This window comes from Mus caroli, unplaced genomic scaffold, assembly GCF_978045245.1.
Source record: "Mus caroli unplaced genomic scaffold, Mus_caroli_1 scaffold_13, whole genome shotgun sequence".
Classification (NCBI taxonomy): Eukaryota; Metazoa; Chordata; class Mammalia; order Rodentia; family Muridae; genus Mus; species Mus caroli.
Window position 1 is genome coordinate 71,007,785 of NW_028227268.1, and position 23,358 is coordinate 71,031,142.

The 23,358-nt window shown below is 44.8% G+C and overlaps 1 protein-coding gene across 15 annotated transcripts in view; it reads right to left on the reverse strand.

Annotated features, from left to right (window-relative positions):
- Positions 1 to 257: 257 nt before the first annotated feature.
- The window catches only part of Cdkl3 (cyclin dependent kinase like 3), an 83,088-nt gene continuing 59,987 nt past the window's right edge, over positions 258 to 23,358 (reverse strand). For 5 of the 15 annotated variants that reach the window (XR_015045069.1, XM_021178012.3, XM_021178013.3 and 2 more), the window contains 2 exons: positions 7,570 to 7,689; positions 2,193 to 2,390 (listed from right to left, as the gene is read on the reverse strand). Coding sequence is in view for 6 of the 15 variants with exons in the window: in XM_021178012.3 (XP_021033671.1) it covers positions 7,572 to 7,689 (118 nt within the window). In the remaining 9 variants the exon portion in view is untranslated. Of the gene's footprint in view, positions 277 to 2,192; positions 2,391 to 7,569; positions 7,690 to 20,518; positions 20,928 to 23,358 lie in introns of those variants that run through there. The other 10 variants (XM_085830041.1, XM_085830039.1, XM_085830034.1 and 7 more) reach the window with 7 other exon arrangements.

The following is a 23,358-nucleotide window of genomic DNA, read 5'->3' on the forward strand; positions in this document are numbered from 1 at the left end:
GACAGTATTTGTTAATTGCTGGTGCTAGTCTGTGAGCTAGGTCTTCTAAGTCGCCATGCTTTCCAAATGAGACCATCCATGCCTGAGTACAAGAGAGAGAGAAACTATTTCTTAGGATGAATCGCCAAGAACAAAATACAATGAAATAAACTGTCTTTGCTCAACACTGTTGTCTCCCAGGACAGGGAAGTTCCTCTGACGTGGTCTGCCTTGCCTTTAAATGAAGAAAAACATCACATCACGGACAGCACACCCATGCTCAGGGAACCAGCTCTCCTACAAGGAAAAAGAAAGCTGGGATCATCTCCCGTCTGCTCCCATCAATCTGAATGACTCTACAGTCATTCTTGACTGTCAGTTTTTCTATCTAACAATGTGGAGACCGTATACATTAAATTCTCAGTCCTGAATTCATGGGTAGTGTAGAGATAGCCTCTCAACCCCCAGAAGATGTTCGGTAATGTTTCTTTTCCCTTATCTCTTTTCTTTTTCTCCATGGGGTCTCACATGGCCCACATTGGCCTTGAACTCTCTATGTAGACAAGGAAGGCCTTGGACTCCTGACCTTCCTGTCTCTACCTCCCAGTGTTGGGATTACAGGCATACACTACACGTGGTTAAGTATTTTTGTTGTTAATTATAGTCATTTCCAATTGAGAAATTTTAGATTTATATGCAGCTGAAAAAAATAATTTGGGGAGATCACCACTTCTCAGCACCGACATCTAGCAGTGTTATGATGAGATGCTACAACTCGGATACTGACGCTGACTCAGCCAGCCTTCGTGACTCACGTTTCCATAGTTTCAGATGCACACTTGTGTGTTAGTCTGTATATAGTGTTCTACCAGCTGGCATTTTCTTTTGCATCTATTCTTTTTTTTTTCTCCTTTTTGTAGAAAGGCCCTTGATCTTCACAATTAGGATTTTCTCAAGTTCCTGATTTCTAAGAAGGAATTTGGTTTCTAGACCAGGTCTCGAAACTTCTATAGCTCTCAGTTTCAATAATCAACCCAAACCATTTTGAGACAGTGTCCCACTATGCTGCCCAAATTAGCCTCAGACTTGCTCTGGAGCCCAGGGTGAACTCAAACTCGTGATTGCTCTTTCTCAGCCCTCTGAATCCTGGGGCTACAGGTGTGTGCCACTATGACAGGCACAAGGGATACAGGTGGGTAAAAGGCGATGGGAAGAGACGGGAAAAGGAAGGAAAATGCAAAGGCACTGTACATAGCTTGTCATCTACGGCTTGAATTCAAAGTGGCCCTGCCAGGCTCGTGCTTTAAGTGCGTCTCTCCTGGCTGCGGTGCTGTTTTGACAGGTGGTGGGACCTTTAGGAGGTGGGTCCAGCTGGCAGGGGTAACTTAGAGACAGGCCCTTGAAGATTCCAACCTAGACCCTGGTTCCAGCCCTTCTCTACTCCCTGGTCCACCATTGTGGTGGTTAAATGAGAAATGTTCCCCATAGGCTACTGGATCGGAACACTCCATCTCCAGCTGGTGTCACGGGGGCAGGACAAGCCAGCCTTAGGCCCTCAGGAAGTGGAGCCATGACGCGGCAGGACTTGAATCCCCTGCTCACTTTGGTCTTGCTTTATTGCAGCACTGTGCTGAGCTCCTGTCCTGTTCTCTCGGGGCTGGGAATGGCTCTCTGTGCCACTGCGTGTGTGTTGGGAATACACCACTTACTTTTGTATTCTACAAGGTCTCACAGGTGAGAGGCTGCCTTGAGTCTAAGAAGAAGAAACTTTGGGTTTCTGAGCAGTGGTGGGTGGGACTGTTACACCATGTGGAATATTCAGGTTGAACCAAATGCACTTTGTATTAGGAGATGCCCATAACCCTTTGTGAGGCCAAGGCAGAATATTATGACTTAAGTCTGAGATGTGCCCATGGGCTCCTGAGATTTTTTATTGTTGTTGTTTCCCAAAGTACTGGGATTACAGGCACATACCATTAAGCCGGACTAATCTTAGCTCTTGGTGCTATTCTGGAAGACTTTAGGACCTTTAGCAAGTGGGCCAGGCTAGTATAGCTCCCAGAGGGCAGGCCTTATACAGTAACAGCCTAGGCCTGGTTTCAGCTACTCCTTCCCTGCCACATGCCTTCACTACCGTAAGAGATGTGACTCTGAAGCCACGAGCCCAAATAAATATTTTCTCCTTTGGATTGTTTCTATCAGGTATTTTATTATAGTGGTAAGACACGTAATGACAGCACAGTCCATTGAGCTTAGGTGCCAACAAGGAGGCAGACAATACATCGGGTAAAACAAATAATTTATTAACCCTGCTCTCAAGAGTGAGGACGCTGCTTGGTGACATTTGGGAAGTCTTTCTGCAGAAGTTGATGCGTGAGCTCCATGGTGAAGGATAACCCAGACTTCTTTAGCTGAGAAGAAAAGAACTGTTAAAAATGCCTTCTCTCTTAAGTCACACCTAGTCTTTTCTCATTGGTTGGAGAGAACACAGGAAACCATGTCTACATTTGTTTACAATGTTAAGGTGTCAAATTTCTCCACCCTTGTGTGCAAGTACTGAGGCCAAGACATTCCCAGCCCCTCCCCCTGCCCCCAAGTCCATTTTCCACTATGTTGTCCAAAGTGGACACCAGATCCTGCCTGCTTAGTTTGAGAAAGGCATTTTATCTCTGGTGCCTCGATCACATCAGAGCTTATATTTAAAGCATGAGAGATGAGAAGAGACCGCAGCTACGCCCCTTGGCTCTGTCTCGTGGCTGTACCACCCTCCTCCTCTCGTCTGAATACTTTGGAAGCCAGTCCTTCAACAGTTGGTGGTAGTCAGAGCTGGCCAAACCGTGAATAAAACATCTTAGCCCTCCAAGCCTAACCCTTTTCCTCATGGGCTCATCAGACCCCTCCAGAGGCATAAGTGTTCTGACCTCTCACGTCTGCCCTTCCTGCTTTTGCTGGTTAGCTGCCTTGTGTGTACTCTCAGACACCCTAGGGATTTCTGTGTGGGCTTCAGGTTCCCCATAAGGCTGCTTAGCTCTCAGCTCTGTTCTCACAGAGACCACTCTGTGATGTAGCCATTTCTGGATCTTGAAGACTGAATCCTAGCAGACCTATACTTTGAAAGCCCCTATAAGCCATGTTCACGGCACTTTAAAAAATGATCTCTAAGTTCTGAAGGTTATTTAATTCATAAATTTCAACTGTTCCTCTGCAGCACCATCCTCACAGAGTTAGGCTACTTTGTAAATAAATGGCCTGGCTGGGTATAGTGGTGAACTCCTTTAATCCCAGCACGAGGAAGGTAGATCGCTGGGATTTTGAGGACAGCCTGACTATATTGTGAGTCCCAGGCCAGCCAAAGTTACAACTAATAAATAAACAAATGGCCTAGGCTAGAGAGATGACTCAGGGGCTGAAAGCATATACTGCTCTTCCCAGAACCTGTACAAGACAGCACAAATGGACTGCAAGTCTAGCTCCAGGAGATTCAGACTCTTAAGGGCACCTGCATGGTGCCTGCGCGGGCACACACACACACACACACACACAGACACACACACAGAAACACTTATATGCATTAAATAAAGCTCCATGTGAAGCTCTTAGCATGTAGCTGGTACTCCATCTACATAAGCTGTTATTCACATTATTTTGAGACAGAGTCTCAAAAAAACCCATACACATACACCAAACAGACATCGCATATGCACACACACTCACACACACACACTCACACACACACACTCACACACACACACAGAGAGAGTAGTGTCTTTCTTTTTCTAGTTTTTATTTATTTGTCTGTTTGGGTTTTTCCTTGTTTTAAGGTGGGGTTTCTCTATATAGAACAGGCTTACCTCAAACTTGTAATGGTCCCATCTCAGCCTCTCAGTGCTGGAATGGCAGGTATGTGCCACTGTGCCCCCCCTTCCCAGCGTGTATGTGTGTGCACATACGTGTTTGTCTACATACTTGGAAAGTTGAAAGTTGAGTTCATATTGTAGAACCTGCTACATGGGTCGTTTATTCATTTCATGGATCATGGACTTCCTTGTGTACTTGGTTTCAGTGTGACAATCATAATTCCAGCTACTACCTAGTTTTCTAACATGTTGATATTTATATAATTCATAATGCATTACATTGGCCCTTAAATTGTTTCCTATTTTGATTTCTGTATACAGTGACAAATGTCCTTGCTCATAAGTTTGTGTCTTTGGCACTATCTCTTCAAGACAGATACTTGGGAGTGGAACATCTCTGCCCTGCCGTTGCTTTGCTAATATTAGTTATGCAGAATTGCACCATAATCCTTGGCTCGTAACACATTCTCATGGTTGGCAAGTGGATGGTCCAGATCTTGTTGACTTAGGTAATACCTTTATTAATTTAATAATGTAATTAGTAGCCAATCTTTAACCATAGCCTGTCATCTCCCTCTCCTACTGACCCTAGAGTTTCATTTCCTTGCTTTAATTTTTATGTGGTTTCATTTCCTCTATATTATTTTTAAATTTTTATTTATTTATCTTTATTTTATGTGCATTGGTGTTTTGCCTGCATGTATGTCTGTGCAAGAGTGTCAGAACTTGGAGTACAGACGGCTGTGAGTATATGTGCTGGGATCTGCACCCTGGATGAGCTCTGGGAGAGCAGTCAGTGCCCTTAGCTGACTGCCTCCCCAGCCCCTACACATATTCCTAAAGACTGATTTTGTTTAACCATTGAGAACTTTTCTGTGGTTATCATTAACTGACTAAAGTCCATATCACTGCACACGGCTCCAGGTTATTCCTGGTGACAGATCCAAGGTGATCCAAATCATAAAGGCACCATGGTGTTCCTCCCCTCGTGCTCCCGTGAGTGAATAAACACCATACCCATGGCTTTGCACATCTGTGATATCACCACATCTCCTGCACTTGCATTAGCTCTAGACTCAACCCTCGAGATGCTCTCCTCCAGTGTTCGTGTTTCTCTGATCTGACAGTCAGGTTGTCAGGCCACTCTCAGACAGAGAGAGCAGTTTGCACCTCCTCCAGTAAGAGGATATACACTTTCTCACACTCTTCCTAACAAAAGGATCATGGAAGCCATTTTGATCATCTCACCAACAAAAGGTAACCCTCTCCGGCTCTGTGGCCAGGTACTGATTCCTCTCAAGGCTGGGAACAGATTTGTGGTTCTGAGAATTGTTCCCAGTCTGATAGCGCCAGTGACTTCTGGAACCCATTTCACAGTGGCTCAGCTGCTTTCCCTTGTCCTGAAAGAAGTGATGCTGTCAGGAGGAGGCTTCGAGGGGAGCAGGGTGGGAACTGTGCCCAGCTTACCACAGTGGAAGATTGTCTCCTGGTCCCAGCCCCTGCCAGTGTCAGATCACTCCTAATGAAACAGGCATTCTCTCTCTCTACTCACTCTCCTAGAAAAGCCAGCATAATGCTACCCTTTGTTCTTGAATTGACAAATTTAAACCTCCTGCTTTGCTCTGCAGTAAAAGAACTTTCTATTTTGGGCTCGGTGACATAGCCAAAACCAAGCAAGAGCAGCCGGCTGCAGCATGAGTTAATAGCTTTCTTTAGGGGAGAAAGGATCCACAGGCAAAAGGAGAATCTTCCAAAGCGCGTCTTCTGCATAGCAACACGCAGCCCATTTGTCTATCTTTCTGCTGACAGATGTATTTCAAGACTGAAAACTAAACACTGTTTAACATTCAAAGCAAACTGGGGGATTAACCCTGAAATGACAGCTAGTCACACCCACTCCCCTGACCCTCCAGCCTCTACCACCCTAGTCCTAGGATTTACAGGCGTGAGCCACTTTGTTCAGTTTAGATTTCTTAATCAAATGCAAACATTTGCTGATGGCCCCGGTATTCCTAGCACTCAATAGGCGCTGCCAAGGAAGACATTTCTGTCCTAGGGGATTTCTAGCCACCAAAACTTATGCTAATTTGAGGAGTATATTGAGCACTAGCCAAGAACAGGTTTTCCTCTGCTAGTCTGCTTCCATATGAGAAAGCCTCCATACTAGAGTAGGGGGTATCAGGGAGCCTCGGGCTGGCAGAAGGGGCGTGTTCAGATCTATGAAGTAGGTACCAGTTAGCACAAACCCAGGTCTGGAAGAGATGGGCAGCAAAGAGTGAGTCCTCCCACTTCTCTTATGGGAGTCCAAGGGCATAGAGTACAGATGGTAATGAGATCCACACTATTAGCCACTGTTGGGTTTCAGCAGTTATCGATACATGTCAGTCTCATTCCATTCATACCCAACCCTCCCACAACTCTGTTTTTAAAAAAAATTTAGAGTCCTTTTATCTTTGTGTGCTTTATATATACATATAATATAGGAAATTCAGATTTCAATAATTACTGCACTGAGGCTGAAAAAACAGTGATGCAATAATGTCACCTAGGGTCAGAGGTCGAGCTCCCCTGGTGTTCCTTGTACTTCACTGACTTCTTGCAATAGTTTGGTCTGACTTGGAGCAAAACAATGGCATCTGAACAGGTAGAGTCGTATAGGCCTGTAATTGCAGCACTTTGGAGGTAGAGGCCAGGGGATTAGGAGTTCAAGGCCATCCTCTGCTATATACAACAAGTTCTAGACCAGATTTGTCTCAAACAAATAAATATAAAAAAAACAAAAACAAAAAATTAGGCCCATAGGAGGGCATACCTTGTGGACACTTGCTGCCAAGCAGAGGAACTCAGGATGGCAGGAGAGACCTCTGACCTCCACACCCCAATACCAACCAACTATATAACTGTAGAAACATAATAATGTCACTTCCGCTCACTGATATCTCTCATTGCCAAAGCCAAGCAATGAGCAGGAGGTTGCATGAATTTCTAGTTTTTATTCATAGTTTTACTAACTTTCAGTTTATAGCTTTTTTTAGTTTTTATTTTTTAACAGTCTCTGCCACCCTTGCCTTTACTCGTCTGTATTTATTTGTTGTTGTTGTTTTCCTTTTTGAGACTGTCTTACTCTGTGGCCCAAGGTGGCCTCAAACTCACGAATGACCTTCTTGCCTCCGCCTGAGTCCTGGGATTAGTGGCGTGAGGCACCATGCTTGTTCGTTTCTCCTCCTTCCTGTGCACTTTCTGGTAGTACTGAAGACAATAGGACTTTTACTTTGATAGCTATGTAACAGACTGCTCCAACCTACTGGTATAAAATAACTACCAGTTTATTGTGCACGCTGGAGTCTATGGGCAGGAATTCACATGCAGCACTGTAGGGATGGCTTCTCCTTGTTCCATGTCTATTTGGGGCTTCCTTGGGAAGAGTTAAGCCTGCAATGATGTCACATCTGAGATCTATCAGCACTTGAGGCTTGATGACCCCCAAACAAGGGCTGCCAGTGCCCTGACACGACCACTCTCTATGGCTTAGTTTTCTAACAGCTGAGTGGTTTGGAAAAAGTCAGACTTTGTTTTATTTAATGTGATCTGGGATCAAAGATTTTCAGCTGAGAAGCTGGAGGCTGTATTATTTTTTCTGACCAAATCTCAGAACTCCTAGTGTCAGCGATCTCCCTGTGCTCTAGTGGGTGGAAGTCATGAGCCCTTTCAAGTGGGATGGGTCCGACTCTACCTTTAGAGAAGCAAGATCTCTGCAGAGTGTGGGGGTTGACCCAGTGGGAGGTCAGGATGGCCAGTTGAGGTTGCTTCTCTTGTACCAAACAGGAAAGATGTTGCAAACAGTGGAAACCTGCTGGAGGAGAGTACAGAAAGTTAGGGACATCTCCCAGCTGTGCACGCTGCACTCTGGACAACTGGGGGGCTGACTGAGCTAAACCTTGGTATGAACTGTGTCCATGTCTCCAGAAGGAATGAGGGCTGTGGTGGTTTGAATAGGGATGGCCCCCTCTAGAGAGTGGCACAATTAGGAGGTGTGGTCTTCTTGAAGGAAGTATGTCACCGTGCAGGTGGGCTTTGAGGTCTACTATGCTCAAGCTACACCCAGTGTGGCAAGTCTCTCCTTGCTGCCTGTGGATCAAGATGTAGAACTCTCAGCTCCTCTCCAGCACTGTGTCTGCCTGTGTGCTGCCATGCTTCCCGCCATGATGATAATGGACTGAACCTCTTAAACTTGAAACCAGCCCTACTAAATGTTGTCATTTATAAGAGTTACTGTGGTCATGGGGTCTCTTCACAGCAATAAAAATCTAACTAAGACAAGAGCTTTCCTGACTTCATATCAGACCCCAAAGGACAGCAGTTTCCTAATGACTGCAGCCATTAGATGCATGCAAATACTGAACACAGGCTGTTTTGGAGCACATTAAGTCTTATATACCTTGAGCTAGACCCATAAAGATCTAACCATAAAACTTGAAGCTGTATTACTGAAATACCATTTTAAATGATATGTGCACGCTTGTGCAGATGTGCAGATGTCCAGAGACCAGAAGAGAATATCACATCCATGAGAACTAAAGTTACAGGAGATTTTAGACAGTGGTTCTCAACCTTCCTAATGCTAAGGCCTTTAATACAGTACCTTGTGTTGTGATGATCCCCAGCCATAAAACTATTTTGTTGCTACTTCATAACTGTAATTTTGTTACTGTTATGAATTGTAATATAAATATCTGATATGCAAGATATCAGATATATGACCCCCAAAGGGGTAACGACCACAGGTTGAGAACCACTGCAAATGTAAGCTATCCTATGTAAGTGCTGAGAACTGAACTCAGGTCCTCTACAAGAGCAACAAGTACCTTTAGCTTCTGAGCCATCTCTCCAGCCCTCAGATATTGTTTTTAAATGGCATGCACTTTTAGCTTGTAGGTCTCGCCCTTGTATTGTTGTATTGGTCTGGAATGTTATAGCACTATCTCAGATGCTGAGATACCAGGTCCTAACATCCAAGGACCCCAACCTGACCCATCTACACTCAGGCTTATCTTGACACACACACACACAAAAATGGACATAGAATTTCTAGAAAACCAAGCCAAACAGAATTGAGGATATCCCTTCCTTTCCTTTATAAAATTTTTCTGTTTCTCATTCATTGTTGGTATAGCTTTTATATTTGGGATAAATACAAGAGCAAATACTTAATTCTACTTCTGGGTGTCAGGAAACAAAGTATTTTCCTGGGGTCTGAGAGAGGGCTTTTTGCTTAAGAGAACTAGCCGCTTTGCCATAGGATCTGGGTCAGCACCCATACGGCAGCTCACACTGTCTGTAATTTCAGTTCCAGGGGACGCAACACCATCTTCTGGCCTTTGCATGTGGTGCACAAACATACATGCACACAAAATGCCTATACACATAATTTACATGACTTAAAAATGCATAAATTTCTGAGCATTAAAAAACTTTATTTGGGGCTGGAGTGATGGCTCAGCTCTACCAGAGGTCCTGAGTTCAATTCCCAACACCCACATGGTGGCTCACAACCATCTGTAATGCAATCCAATGCCCTCTTCTGGTATGCATGAAGACAGCTACAGTGTATTCATGTACATAAAAATAAATAAATGAATCTTTTTAAAAACCCTTTTATTTTTTAATTGCTTGACTATGGGAGGGGTGCATTCGCGAATGCAGATCCCTCAGAGTCCAGAGGAAGACAAGGTATCAGACCCTCTGAAGCTGGAGTCACAGGCTGTTGTGGACAGCCCAAAATGAATGCTGGAAATCAAACTCAGGCTCTCTGTAAGAGCTGTACATGCTCCGAAACTCAAAGCCATTGCTGCAGCCCAATTTCTAAGCATTTTATAGGGCAGAATACCCTCATACAACCACACACCTAACCAGGGCAGTCAAGTTCCAAAACACCCCACAGCATACACATTTAAATTCCTCTCAATGAGAATATCAAAGGCTACAGTGACACTCAGAAAGTCACGCTGGCAATAACATCTGGGCAAGAAAAAGAAAAGCCTCAGATAGCATGGTCTGAGCACCTAATTTTTATTTTCTTTTAAATTTTAATGTTTTCTTACTTATTAAACCTCAGATAGAGAGCATTAATCATATTTTTTTCAGTTCATAGCACATTATACCCTAATCAGTCCACCCAGGGTTCTTCTTTTGTTTTGCGTATGTGTTAGTATATATGTATGCATGTATGTAGTAGTTTGTGCACATGCATGCATCAGTGTATGTATGTATTATGTGCATATGCACATATTTGTGTATGCGTACATGCATGTGTGTACATATGTATGTAGTAGTACCTATGCATGCATCTGTGTATGCATGCATGCTTGTGCACATGTATGTAGTGTGAGCACACGATGTATCTGTGTATATATGTATGCACAGGTGTATTTGCCCTATTCCTCTCTCCATTCTTCTCTTATAAGCAATCATTCCAATATAGTTGCTGCCTCTGGCTTATATGTGTTCAGGTGTGTGTTATGTTTGCATGTATTTTCATTTATATGAATAATACTGTATTATATATCTCTTTCTGTCTTCCTGTTACTCACTCCTCAATATGCTTTCTAGGCTTTTCCACATTGCTACCTGCACATTTCATATATCAGCTTCACTGATGAATAGCATACTGTAGAATGTACTCACGACAAATTGTCATCTGTTTCCCTAGTCATGGGTACACTTGTGCAGCCTCCAACTTCTCTCCCCAAACCAGTAGGAGCCAGCTGAGTGACCCCTATCTGACTCACATGGAAATCTCTCTCTTTTTTAATTAAAATTTTTTCTATCTTATCATCATTATCCTGTATATGTGCATGTCAGTGCATGCATGCAGATGTGCATGTGTGTGCATGTGCATTCAGCAGGCATGCCAATAGTGTTTGTGTGTGTGTGTGGGGGGGTGTTTTCAGTTCACACTCTTCTTCTACTTGGTTGAGGCAGGGTCCATACTCAGGAAGCTACAGGTGAAGGCTTCTCCTGAATAGGCCCTTTTGCTCTCAGTCCCCTAGACTGAGGCAAGAGGCTTAGGTACAGCAATGCCTCATATTGTCTTGAAGACAGTGGAGAAACATGCTCCCCCTTACCACTGCTGCACACTCTATGTGCACAGGCAATATGGGGTCATATCCCCTGAGCAGCATCTCCAAGTAGTTTTGCCAGAGTGTGGAGACATGGTCCTGAGCTACCCCATGTTTGTCCCTGGGTGAATGTTTTGTGGCAGAAACAAATAAGGGTGGTTTCCACCCAAGGACACCAGTGGCTTGGCTACAGCCATCTAGGTGCGCTTTTAAAACTGGTCAGGATTGAGATCCAGCAAAAATTCTGACTGTGCAGACACACTTAAGCCCTCTTAAAGTGACTGTCTATGGAGGAGATGAAATACCTAAGTATAAAGAAAACTTTCTAACTTGTATGGCTTTCCAAGACAGAGTTTCACTGTGCAATAGCTCTGTCTGTCCTGGAACTAGCTCTGTAGGCCAGGCTTGCCAGGAACTCAGGGATCCACCTGCCTCTGCCTCCCAAGAGCTGGGATCAAAGGTGTGCGCCACCACCGCCGGGCAAAAGCTGCTTTTGGTATATATTTGTTAGTTTATTTTAGCTTTGTGAGGTAAGAGTTTACTATGTAGCCCATGTATGTAAGCACTATATAAGAGTGATCTGGCCTTCCTGTGGCTGTGGCCTAGCTTTTGTCCCCTCCTGGCCCGGCCCTGAGTTTGGGCAGATCACAGCAGCTTATGACTCCAGCCCCGGCTCACCACCTCCTTCTGGACGACATGGCCCCTGCACTCACACTGAAAAGTCCCACTGCGAGTCTCTCTAAAGCCAGCATGCTGGAGAACTGACTAACACCAGCAAGAACACCTCCCTACGGTTCTCTGAGCGACTCACCATGCACAGATGAGTGGCCAGCCCGCACCAGCCGTTCCCCTCCCCTTGGGTCAAGCTCTTGGATAAGAAAGTTTTGTGCTGTTGCCTTGGCAACAGCCAGAGACTCCTAGCTCCACATACCAGGCTTCTGAAATCTTAATGAGTCAGTTCTGCTTCCTCCTCTAGTTCCTTACCACAGACATAGCCCAGTTTCAGCCTCGAACCAGGAAGGGCCCACAGTATCACCCACTCCCCAGAGTGATTCATTTGGTTGTTTTAACAGCTTGCTTGAAACACAAGCAACCTCCCAAAACTATGTTTAAAGCCCACACTAGAGATCATAATTTTTTAAAAAGATTTATTTATTTATTATATGTATACTGTAGCTGTCTTCAGACACACCAGAAGAGGGCATCAGATCCCATTACAGGTGGTTGTGAGCCACCATGTGGTTGCTGGGATTTGAACTCAGGACCTCTGGAAGAACAGTCAGTGCTCTTAACCTCTGAGCCATCTCTCCAGCTCTGAGATCCTAATTCTTAAGATGTGTCATTCTAGTAACCAATCACTTGATTCCCACATCCTCTGAGAAAGCCCCCAGGGTTGACCGGCGGTCCTACAGTGTATCGGAAGGCAGGCTGAGTAAGGCATAAAAAGCAAGTCAGCAAGCAGCACTCTTCATGGCCTCTGCCTTCAGTCCCTCCCTGAGTTTCCTGAATGATAGACTACATAAACACTACAGCTGTAAGATGAAATAAGCCCTTTCTCCCAATTTGCTTTTGGTCGTGGTGTTTATCGTAGTGATAGAAACACTAATTAAGGCACTGTCTTTAGATTATTTCTATTTTTGCAGGAAGAAAAAGCATGCTGTGGTCTCCTAGCTTCAGTGTGTGAGTGAGCTCAGATGGTTTGGACACTGATCCCAGCCCCAGGTAATCACCATTTTGAAAACATTAGCGTCTATTCTTTGATGTCTTATCTCTTCTTTAATATAACACTTTATAATCCCTGAGACACCATAACATCCAGTGTCACAGGATGTCGGGCTGAGTAGGTGGAAAGCCCTGCAAAGAATGGAAGAAGCCAGACGTGAAAGCTGAGGACACAGACGAAAGGTGCAGAGAAATGCACACACAGCTGGCCACTGCTCAGTCAAGTTAGCTTAGCCCATAGCACACACAGCACACACAGCTGGCCACTGCTCAGTCAAGTTAGCTTAGCCCATAGCACACACAGCACACACAGCTGGCCACTGCTCAGTCAAGTTAGCTTAGCCCATAGCACACACAGCACACACAGCTGGCCACTGCTCAGTCAAGTTAGCTTAGCCCATAGCACACACAGCACACACAGCTGGCCACTGCTCAGTCAAGTTAGCTTAGCCCACGCTTGACTGAGGTGGCACAGGGGTGACGAGAATGCCATATGGGAAGATGAGGTGCTATTGGGCAAACGAGTCTCTGGAGAAGTCACCAGGAGTTCTCCTTTATCTCACAGAACTCGTGGGAGATCTAAGGATGACCCACCCTGCCCTCTACCTAAAGAGTGGTCATTGAAAACGTATGTCTGTTTCCAAGCATGTGTAATATATATATATATATATATATATATATATATATATATATATACATACATATGCACAATAATTAAGCAAATGTAACATGTATAATCTCAAACATATATAGAGGTCATAATTACTCACAAATTTATGTAATATAGTGAATAGTATAATGGCTCCACTTCCCCAGGCAAGGGAAGGCCCCATTATCTGCCTCCACAATCATCAGCTCAAAGCTATGATTACTTCTAGGTGTCCTCCATGACACTTCCTGTGCTGTTCTGAGGTAAATTGCATGCATTAGAATCTCACTAGTAAATATTTAATATCTGTCTCTAAAAGATAAAATTCCAATCCAATCACTTCTATCATTAAAATTAACACCTCCATAATATCTAGGTGATGTTACAGAAAAAAAAAAAAAACAAAGCCTGGCAAAGGGAGCGCTAGAAAATGTGGGTCACACAGCCCTTATCCCATATGGACAAAACCTGACTACCTCAGATTTCAGAATTTGAAGTTTTCAATTTGAAAAAGTTATATACATTTTTCAGGCCGATCATCCCCAGTCTAAAAATGACAAATGCCCCAATTTTGCACTTTGGGGTGAGAGATGTCCAACTGTGCCGCAATCACCTTAGGCATTTATTTAAATGAAAGGTATGTCAAATTTGTTGCTAAGACCCCAGGGTGGTATTCGAGATTTCAGGAAATCTAATGTGTGTCCCAATCTACACTTGGGGTGGGAAGCCATGGGGACATGCTTGCCATGAAAATATTAGTGTGTGTGTCTCTTCATGAGCACTCCCCTTTATGACATCATGCCCTGTTGGCACACATTACCTCAGAGTGACACACAGCTCAGGAATGGGAGCCAGCACAAAGGGCGAGGAAGTCACATGTGCAATCAGAAAACAGGCAAGAAGCATCCAGCGTCTGGTTTTGTTGGTCTCTGTCTCCTTGCAACTAGGAACTCACTCACTTATCACGTAATAACTGCCATTCGTGAGGATTACAAGACAGACAGTCACACACATCAACAGATGTCGTTACGAGTGACACATGCGTGCACATTCTCCATATTCCTTGCAAGGATAGATGAGTGGGACTTTAAAAACATCACATAAATGTCGGGCGTGGTGGCGCACACCTTTAATCCCAGCACTCAGGAGGCAGAGGCAGGCGGATTTCTGAGTTGGAGGCCAGCCTGCTCTACAGAGTGAGTTCCAGGACAGCCAGGGCTACACAGAGAAACCCTGTCTCGAAAAAAACAAAAAACAAAACAAAACATAAACACAGGTCTGCTCACAGAGCTTTTAAGATCCGGGTGCAAACATTTCCCTAGAAAATACTGTTTTGAGACAGGGCCTCACTGCAATCCAGGGCTCTATAGAACTCATTACATATCTCAGGCTGGCCTTGAACTCTTTTTTTTTTTTTCCTTTTTTTTTTTTTGGATTTTTAATATTTTTATTACATATTTTCCTCAATTACATTTCCAATGCTATCCCAAAAGTCCCCCATAGCGCCCCCCACTTCCCTACCCACCCATTCCCATTCTTTTGGCCCTGGCATTCCCCTATATTGGGGCATATAAAGTTTGCAAGTCCAATGGGCCTCTCTTTCCATTGATGGCCGACTAGGCCATCTTTCGATACATATGCAGCTAGAGACAAGAGCTCCGGGGTTCTGGTTAGTACATCATGTTGTTCCAACAATAGGGTTGCAGATCCCTTTAGCTCCTTGGGTACTTTCTCTAGCTTCTCCATTGGGAGCCCTGTGATACATCCAATAGCTGACTGTGAACATCCACTCCTGTGTTTGCTAGGCCCCGGCCTTGAACTCTTGACAATCCTTCTACCTCAGCCTTCTAAGTGCTGGGCTTACAGGCAGAGGCCCCAGTCCCAGCCCAGATGCCTGTTTTAAGGTTGTACAGTAGAGCAGCTACCTGCTTTTCATGCTTCCTATTCCCGCCCTTCACGCCACAGCTGTCTTCCGGGACATGACTGGTTCTGTCACTTCGTCAATAGGCACCCATTGCCTTCTAAGACTACCTTACTTCCTTAGCACTGCACCCGAAGCTCTCTGTGATCCACTCCTGACGTACAGAAGAGCCCACTGCTCCCTGCCCACTGCATACTCTAGCTACCTGACAAGCAATGCTTTCACAACAGAGCCTGTTTTCCCAACCAAGTGAACCACTGAATTCACTCCTAGAACAAAGAACAGGACAGGCCGGTATTTAAAAGTTACCCTTCACGTCGGACCGGATTGAATCCTGCCTATGTCATTCACCAACTGCATGTCTCTGACACAAACTTCCCCAGCTCTAACCTGGGACTAAGACAGCATCCACCCATGTCCTTGAGTTGCCAGGAGGGTGCAGGTACATGCTTAGCCCAGTGTCCCCACACATAAGCATCCAACCTACAAGAACTCATCACCTGTATTTCAGTCTGTTAAGTCCACCTGCTGGTCAAGCCCCAGGTCAGCTGCTCTGCCATGGAGCCTTCCCAGTACCCCAGTCTCATGGCTCCTCCATACCCCTTTCTCAGCCTACTTCCTGCCTCAAGCTATAATTGTTTATAGACACTACCTTCCTGAACTCCTGCCCTTTGTTACATGCTATAAGAATAAAAGTTGAGGAAACTTTGATCCTTAACTAAGGATATCTAATTAGCAAAAAGACACGATTCACCAGTTTGCTGAGTGAGGCAATGCTCATTGTCGCCTTTGTGGGTGATGCTTAGCTGTCCTGAGACTCTCTTTATGACACAGTTTCATTCTGAGCTAGATTCAAAAGGGGGCCATTTCTCCTTCTATTAGGCAGATGTTACCCCCCACCCCACCGCCCACCAAGCAACAACAGTGAGTTATAATTGACCGCAGAAAGGCTGCATGGGCTGTCAAGGGAAGAGCGACATCAGTGACGTCAAGTTCAAAGGAGGCCATCGACCATGACTTCCTCATCCCAGAAGCTTCACCAAAATAAATGCACCAAGTGTTAGACTTCCTACACAGCAGGCAGAGGGTAAAACGACTTACAGCCTCCCTTGCCTGTTGTACTCGTGACACTGAGAACAGGTGGTATCGTCTACACGACCATGCTGTATCTCACAGCCCAACATCCTGTCTGCAGACAAAGGAGTAGTGGCAGAACTACTCCTACATAGATTCTCTATGAGGTAAAGGGCTGCCTTGGGCTTCGGCTACAGCACAGCAGTATTTCTGCTGCTGCAGGAGTCATGCACCTTATGCTACATGATCTCCTGTCACCGCCTGCTGCTCAGTGTCATCAAGACTGCGAGCTCCTGCCTCACCCAACCACCAGGAGCTGACACCCACAACGCCTACCGCAGGAGGAAACAACGCACCTGGGCAGCATATTTTGACCAGCATATTTTGACCGTGTGAACTGGGTACATGTCATTAAAGTGACTTCTCGTAAAGTTACGGCCCTGGGCTGGCAGTAAAGACGTGGCTGTGTGCTGGGCACTGTGGCCTTGTGAGAGGGTCCGCCTAGTTGCCTCATCCTCCAGATTTATAGCTTTGCCAGGAACCATGGGAGAGGAAGCCTTAGCTAATTATGGCCAGTTCTGTTTCTGAGCATAGTGCATTTCTAAAACATAAAAGTCAAACAATAAGCTCTTATCAGGACAGGTCATTCTCAGAAGGCTGAAGTCACTGGGGAGCCTCACCACATCACATTCTAACTACACTATCAAGCAGTAGCTTGCCTTCCTCCTGTCTTCCTTTTCTCTCTCCCTCCCTCCCTTCCCTCTCTTTTCCCTCCTTCCCCACCTGTATCCCTCTCTCCTTTCTTTCTCTCTGCTCCTCCTCCCTTCCCCCTTCTGCCCCGCCTCCCTTCCCCACTCTGCCCCTCCTCCCTTCCCCCCTCTGCCCCTCCTCCCTTCCCCCCTCTGCCCCGCCTCCCTTCCCCCCTCTGCTCCTGTTGTCTAGTTTGGCCTAGAACTAAGGAGCAAAGGATGAGCTTGATTCTCCTGCCAGAGCCAGGGTTACAGGTGACTGGCACCGTGCATGTGTACAGTACCAAGAAGCAAACCCAGGGCGTCCTGCATGCTGCCAAGCGCTCTGCAAACCAAGCCACCTGCAGCCTCAAACATGTACTTTCCATGAGTTTAGACTGCTTTCATTTTTCCATACTAGCAATGGAACACATAAGGACTAGCATGTGAGCAAGAGTTCTGCCACTACTCCTGGTCCTTGCTCTCAGGGCTTGCAAGGAGTGGGTCTCTGTGAATACCATGCCATATCTGTGGGTGCTGTACCTGTACTGGCCTTGCCACCCTCTCCTCCCCTTCTATTTGTTTCTGTTTTTATCAAACAAGAGGGAACAAACCAACTGCCACAAAACATTGTAGTGCTTACAGTACGATCAAATTAGCAAGATTTGATAGTGGGGCTGCAGAGAAAACCCCACCGAAGCAGCCCAGATGGTGGGTGAGAGCCTGAACAGAGAGGAGCTGGGGAAGTCTCCTCGCAGCTAGTATCAAATGTAAGTGGGTGAGAGATGAAGCTGCCTGTCCTGTTAAAAAACAAAAACAAAAAAACAAAACAAAAAAAAACAAAAACTGCAAAGCGCTCACGGGCTGCAACTCACTTTCAGGATGTTATCTCATTTGGTCAGGGCATCCGTCTTTTACCTCACCCCACCCTGTTCCTAGTTTCAAGGAAGAACAAGATGGCAAGTCTGTGCAAATCAGTATTTGCTTACCATGAATTATCAGTAAACAAGTACTATTCATCTTATTTGATACAGTAAATCCTGAGAAGCTGCACAGACATTTAATGGGATGGGAACAAGAAAAATATTAAAGGGACACGTATTCAAGGGCCCCAGACGGAAAGACAAACCACAGTGTCTGATATGCATTACATCAGTATATACAAACCAGGCATCTGTGGAAATGGCTGTTGGCTTCCACAGGCCGTGTGAAGTCTAGAATCACAACCTACTCCCATTGGGTGAACAAGCTACCTTGTTGTGCTCATCCTGACATCTTCAGCCCCAGCGTATTCAACAGAATTTCATCCAGTACCTTAGCAGGAGAGCCCATCACCAACTTAAGATGAAAAGGCACTTGATTCAAATGGAATGTTAAACATACAAGAAACTTAGAAACCTTAATGTTGACTAGAGTTTTTGATGTTTTAAACAATTTGTAGCTGTGATAAGCAATAACATATTTTTAAAAGATGCACTTAACTTTTGGAGATAGGTTTTGAAATATTTGGGGAAGAATTATATGATACCAGGGTGTGCCTCAAAATAATACAGTAGAGTAGGAAATGCCTGGGAGATCAGAGGGGACAAAAATTGATCATGTGTTGAAAACTGTTAAAGCCACATAGTACTTCCCTGTGAGTTATTAATCAGGAGATCCTCCTAGATTCCTAAAATAATACAGAACTTTGCTACAGCTGTTGAGTGATCACCAGAACCAGGTGGTAAGAGTCTACTGATGAAGACAGCACATGCTTTGGTCACAGAACTTAAGAGAAATCAAATTGAAATGGGACAGGAGCGTCCTCCATGCTGGCTCACAGTACCATGAATATGCTCTGCTGGGGTGAACTGCCTCCAGTGGTCTTCCTAAGTTACAGGTCCTTCGTGTAAATTTACCAGGCAGCCAGCTAGGTGAGTTCGCCAGTGCGGTAGTGGCAGGTCTGTTATGGGGCAATCAAGTGCTTTCTGATTGGACTTGAGGCCCACTCCATAGGAGGGAATTCAGACCTAGTGTTGTGAGTCCAGTCAACCACTTGTACCTGGGAAGGTCTCAGGCCCTCGTGGAGAAGTCACTATAATTGTTCTTTCTAAGTGGATATGATGTGCTGTCAATTGCCTTCTAAATAACCATGCTTGGGTCTGCAGAATAACGCTCCTGTTAACTTTGGTCAGAGAAGGTTTGTTTTTTTTTTTATTTGTTTTTGTTTTTTCAGTAGTCAGCAATGTCTGCAGAGGCTCATAACTGGTCAAAAGAACTGAGAATAAGTAAATATTGAGTGGTCAGCCATCAGTGGGACATCTATATGACCTGTTTCTAGGCTAAGGCAACACTGTAGAAGGAGGAGTAAAAAAGAAGAAACAAGGGAGCCTGGTGGTGGTAGAGCATGCTTTTAATCCCAATACTCAGGAGGCAGAGGCAGGAGGATCTCTGTGAGTTCAAGGCTAGCCAGGCTGATCTACAAAGTGAGTTCCAGGATGGCCAGTGCTACACAAGGAAACCCCGTCTCAAAAAAAAAAAAAACTTTATTGAATTTTAGTATGTGTGCATGCACACATGAATGTGCCACAGTGCACATGAGGAGCTCAGAAGGCAACTCCGAGTCACTTCTCTCCTCCCATATGGGCCCCAGGGATTACCTAAGGTGGTCAGGGTTGGTGGCAAACGTCGTGCTGCTGCCAGGATGATATTTTAAAAACTGTATGTATATGAATGAGTGTTTTGCTTGCGTGTATGTCTGTGCAGCATGTATGTGTCTTGTGCCCTCAGAGGTCAGAAGAGGGTGTATATGAATGAGTGTTTTGCTTGCGTGTATGTCTGTGCAGCATGTATGTGTCTTGTGCCCTCAGAGGTCAGAAGAGGGTGTATATGAATGAGTGTTTTGCTTGCGTGTATGTCTGTGCAGCATGTATGTGTCTTGTGCCCTCAGAGGTCAGAAGAGGGTGTATATGAATGAGTGTTTTGCTTGCGTGTATGTCTGTGCAGCATGTATGTGTCTTGTGCCCTCAGAGGTCAGAAGAGGGTGTTGGATCCTCTGGAGCCTTAGAGGGATACTTTTTTCTTTCTTTCTTTCTTTCTTTCTTTCTTTCTTTCTTTCTTTTTTTTAATAAAATAAGTGTGTGTGTGTGTGTGTGTACATGCATACATACATGGGAGAGATAGACAAAGAAAGACAGACACACAAACACCATGTAAGCACCAGGAATTGAACCTGGTCCTCTGAAAGAGTGTTATCTGTTGAGCCATCTCTTCAGTTCCCTAGATTCAACCCCTGACACTCCTCCCTCCCTCACACCCTCTCTCTCTCTGACACACACACACACACACACACACACACACACACAGTTTCTCTCTGTAGACCTGGCTAGTCTTGAACTCTCAGCCACCCAGTCCCAGGTCGTCTTTATTGTATCACACTGATTTGATTTACACAAGTCCATTTCTTTGCAAGTGTAAAACATTTTTGATGAGATACTATGCTACCCTGAACTTCCATAGCTCCCCTTCTCATAACTACATTTTTAAAATGAAAAAAAAAAAAGTGAGCTTTAGCCATGTGGATGGCCGTAACTGCAGTTCGTTTTCACTATGTAGAAATAACCATTCATTAATTCAGTTTCTGAGGAACTGTTGCAACATTCACGGGTGCTGCGGTAACAAACACGGATGGGATTCGTCTCACGCGCAAGGCTTCCTTTACCATAGCCACCAAGCTTCAGCACCCTGGGCCAGTGTGGTGAGAGAGAGGGGTGGAGTTCCCAGAATTCCAAATGTTACACAATCACAGGAGCTCTCTGCAGCTGGCAAAGTCACGCCCCGTCAGAACACAGGCAAATCATAGCTGCGGTGGGCAGTCTGAGGCAGCCACATGTCCCACGCCTGGGATTAAAATGAAAACATGTTCTTATCTGTGGTTTTTAAAGAAAACAAAATTCTCACTACAGAGGCGGACCTCCACTCCATTCCCACAAGCACCCACTGGTCCCAGTTGCCTGTGTGCCCCTCACCAACAGTGTGTGCCAACCAACGATCAGTCCTTGCCAAGGGTAAGAATGAAAAGTGGGGGCTGCCACCCTCATTTCTACTTCTCTGCTTCCTTTCTAATAAAGTCTTTTCTTGTTATTGGTCATTTATTCACTTTCTTTCTCTTATTTTCTGTGGTTTTTGTTTTGTTTGTTTTTTAAAGAAAGAGTCTCCTATGTAGCCCTTAACTGAACTTGCTATGTCGACCAGGCTGGTTTGGAACTTGGAGATCTGCCTGCTTATGGCACTGAGCACTGAGGAGGCCGCCACGCCCAGCTGTCATTTTTTTCTTCTGTTTTGCTAAAGAGATTTTAGTACTCTAGAGAGAAATGTGTTAACTCTAAGTTTAAAGTAGCAACTTTCCCATTCTTTGTATTGGTTTAGGAGTTTTGTTTTGTTTTGTTTTGTTTTACTGTATAAAGATGTTTTGTCTTTAAATTGTCTGCACACCATTTTCCTGCAGATTCTCTGGCAGGAGTTACAGACAGCTGTGAGCTACCATGTTGGTGCTGGGAGTAGAACGCAAGTCCTCTGCAAAAGCAGCCAGTGCTCTTAACAGCTGGGTCCACAGAGAACCATAAGTTGTTTTGTTTTGTTTTTTAATTTATTTAATGTATATGAGTACACTGTAGCTGTCTTCAGACACACCAGAAGAGGGCATCAGATCTCAGGATAGATGGTTGTTGAGTCACCATGTGGTTGCTGAGAATTGAACTCATGACCTCTGGAAGAGCAGTCAGTGCTTTTAAGCGCTGAGCCATCCATCTCTCCAGCCCCACTCACAATTCTTAACACATACTTAGTATTTCTAATCAGGAAGAGCCCAATTCTTCTATCCTTTTACCATAGTCCAGTTCCATGTTTAAGGGTGTGGTGCACCCTCAGTGACTGGGCTTACCAGTGGTCACGTTTCTGGGCATGAATGGGCCTGTTTGTAGGCTCCACACCAGTTACACTGGCTTGTTTTCCACCCTTTTATCAGTTCAGCCGTCTTAATTACAACTTTAAAACCACCTGTGTTATAGTGAAACAAGTTCTTCTGCTCTGGGTTTTATGATGTGCTGGCAGCTCTCGGTCTTTGGCTGTCCTGGGTAAGTTTTACAGTTAAATCAGATCCCATACAAACTGTCAGGGTTTACTGACATGGCTGGTAAGATGCTGACACCTTTCTGGCAGTGAGTTCCTATTGAAGAGAGGAAGACAATGAGGGAGTCCCTATCTTCTTGCTGATCCCTTGATGTATGAATGGTATTTCAGTGGATTTCTGCATAGATCCCTTCTTCAGATGGTCGTTTTCTTCCACTTCTACTTAAAAGTGTTTTCTCCCCATTTAACAGGAATAGACTTTGAACTAAAGCTGTTTTCTGCAGTGACTAGTGTAAATGTGCTCTAAAGCCCCTTTCTCTCTCTCCCTTCATTTCTTCCTCTCTTGAGATAGGGTCTTTTGTAGCCCAGGCTGGTCTGGTAGTGGCCAAAGATGACCTTGAATTTTTGATTCTTCTACCTTTACCTCCTGATTGCTTGGATTATGGTATATAACCCAGTGTTGAGCATCCAACCACCAAGGCCTTGTGTGTGCTAAGCACTCCCTGAGTTATACCCCTAGTCCCGGCCTGACTGTCCTTCAGTCTTTCCTTAATATTCATGGCCTTGATCCTTAGACTGTTACAGGCCACTCTCATTACAGCCTTCCCCTGATAACTTTTTCAGTTTTAGAATCAAGTCACTTACTTGGGGCAGGAACACCAGGGAAATAATGACACAAGGCTGTTATTGTCGCGCCCTGTCCAATGTCATGTAATTTATTCAGTGTTATATAATATAAAACATTATTTTCATTTATGTGTATGTCTGTTGTGCTCACATGCATGATGGTGCCCTTAGAGGCCATAAGAGGGGCCATGGTCTTCTGCAAGAGCAGGGAGCATTGCTCGAGCCCTTACTTTACCCTATTCTTAACCAGTGAGCATCGCTAGAGCCTTCAGTTTATGCTATTCTAAGCATGCTCATTTTGATAAAGTTACAGAGGGCTTCTAATATTTTCTTTGCACAAATCACCCTTTTTCCCTTTTGTAACTGGTAAGACTCTGAGGAGGAGACAGTCTAAAGCTAAGAAAACACACTCTTTTGCTTTATTGTCATCAATGATTCTTTTAGTGGTGGGGTCAGGGGTAGGCAAGAGAGTGGTTGCTCAGACTGAGGGTCTTGGTATGCTCATGATGGCAAAAGGCTGGCCTTGTAGGCAAAGGTGAACTTGAACTCCTGAACTTCCTGCCCCTGCCTCCCA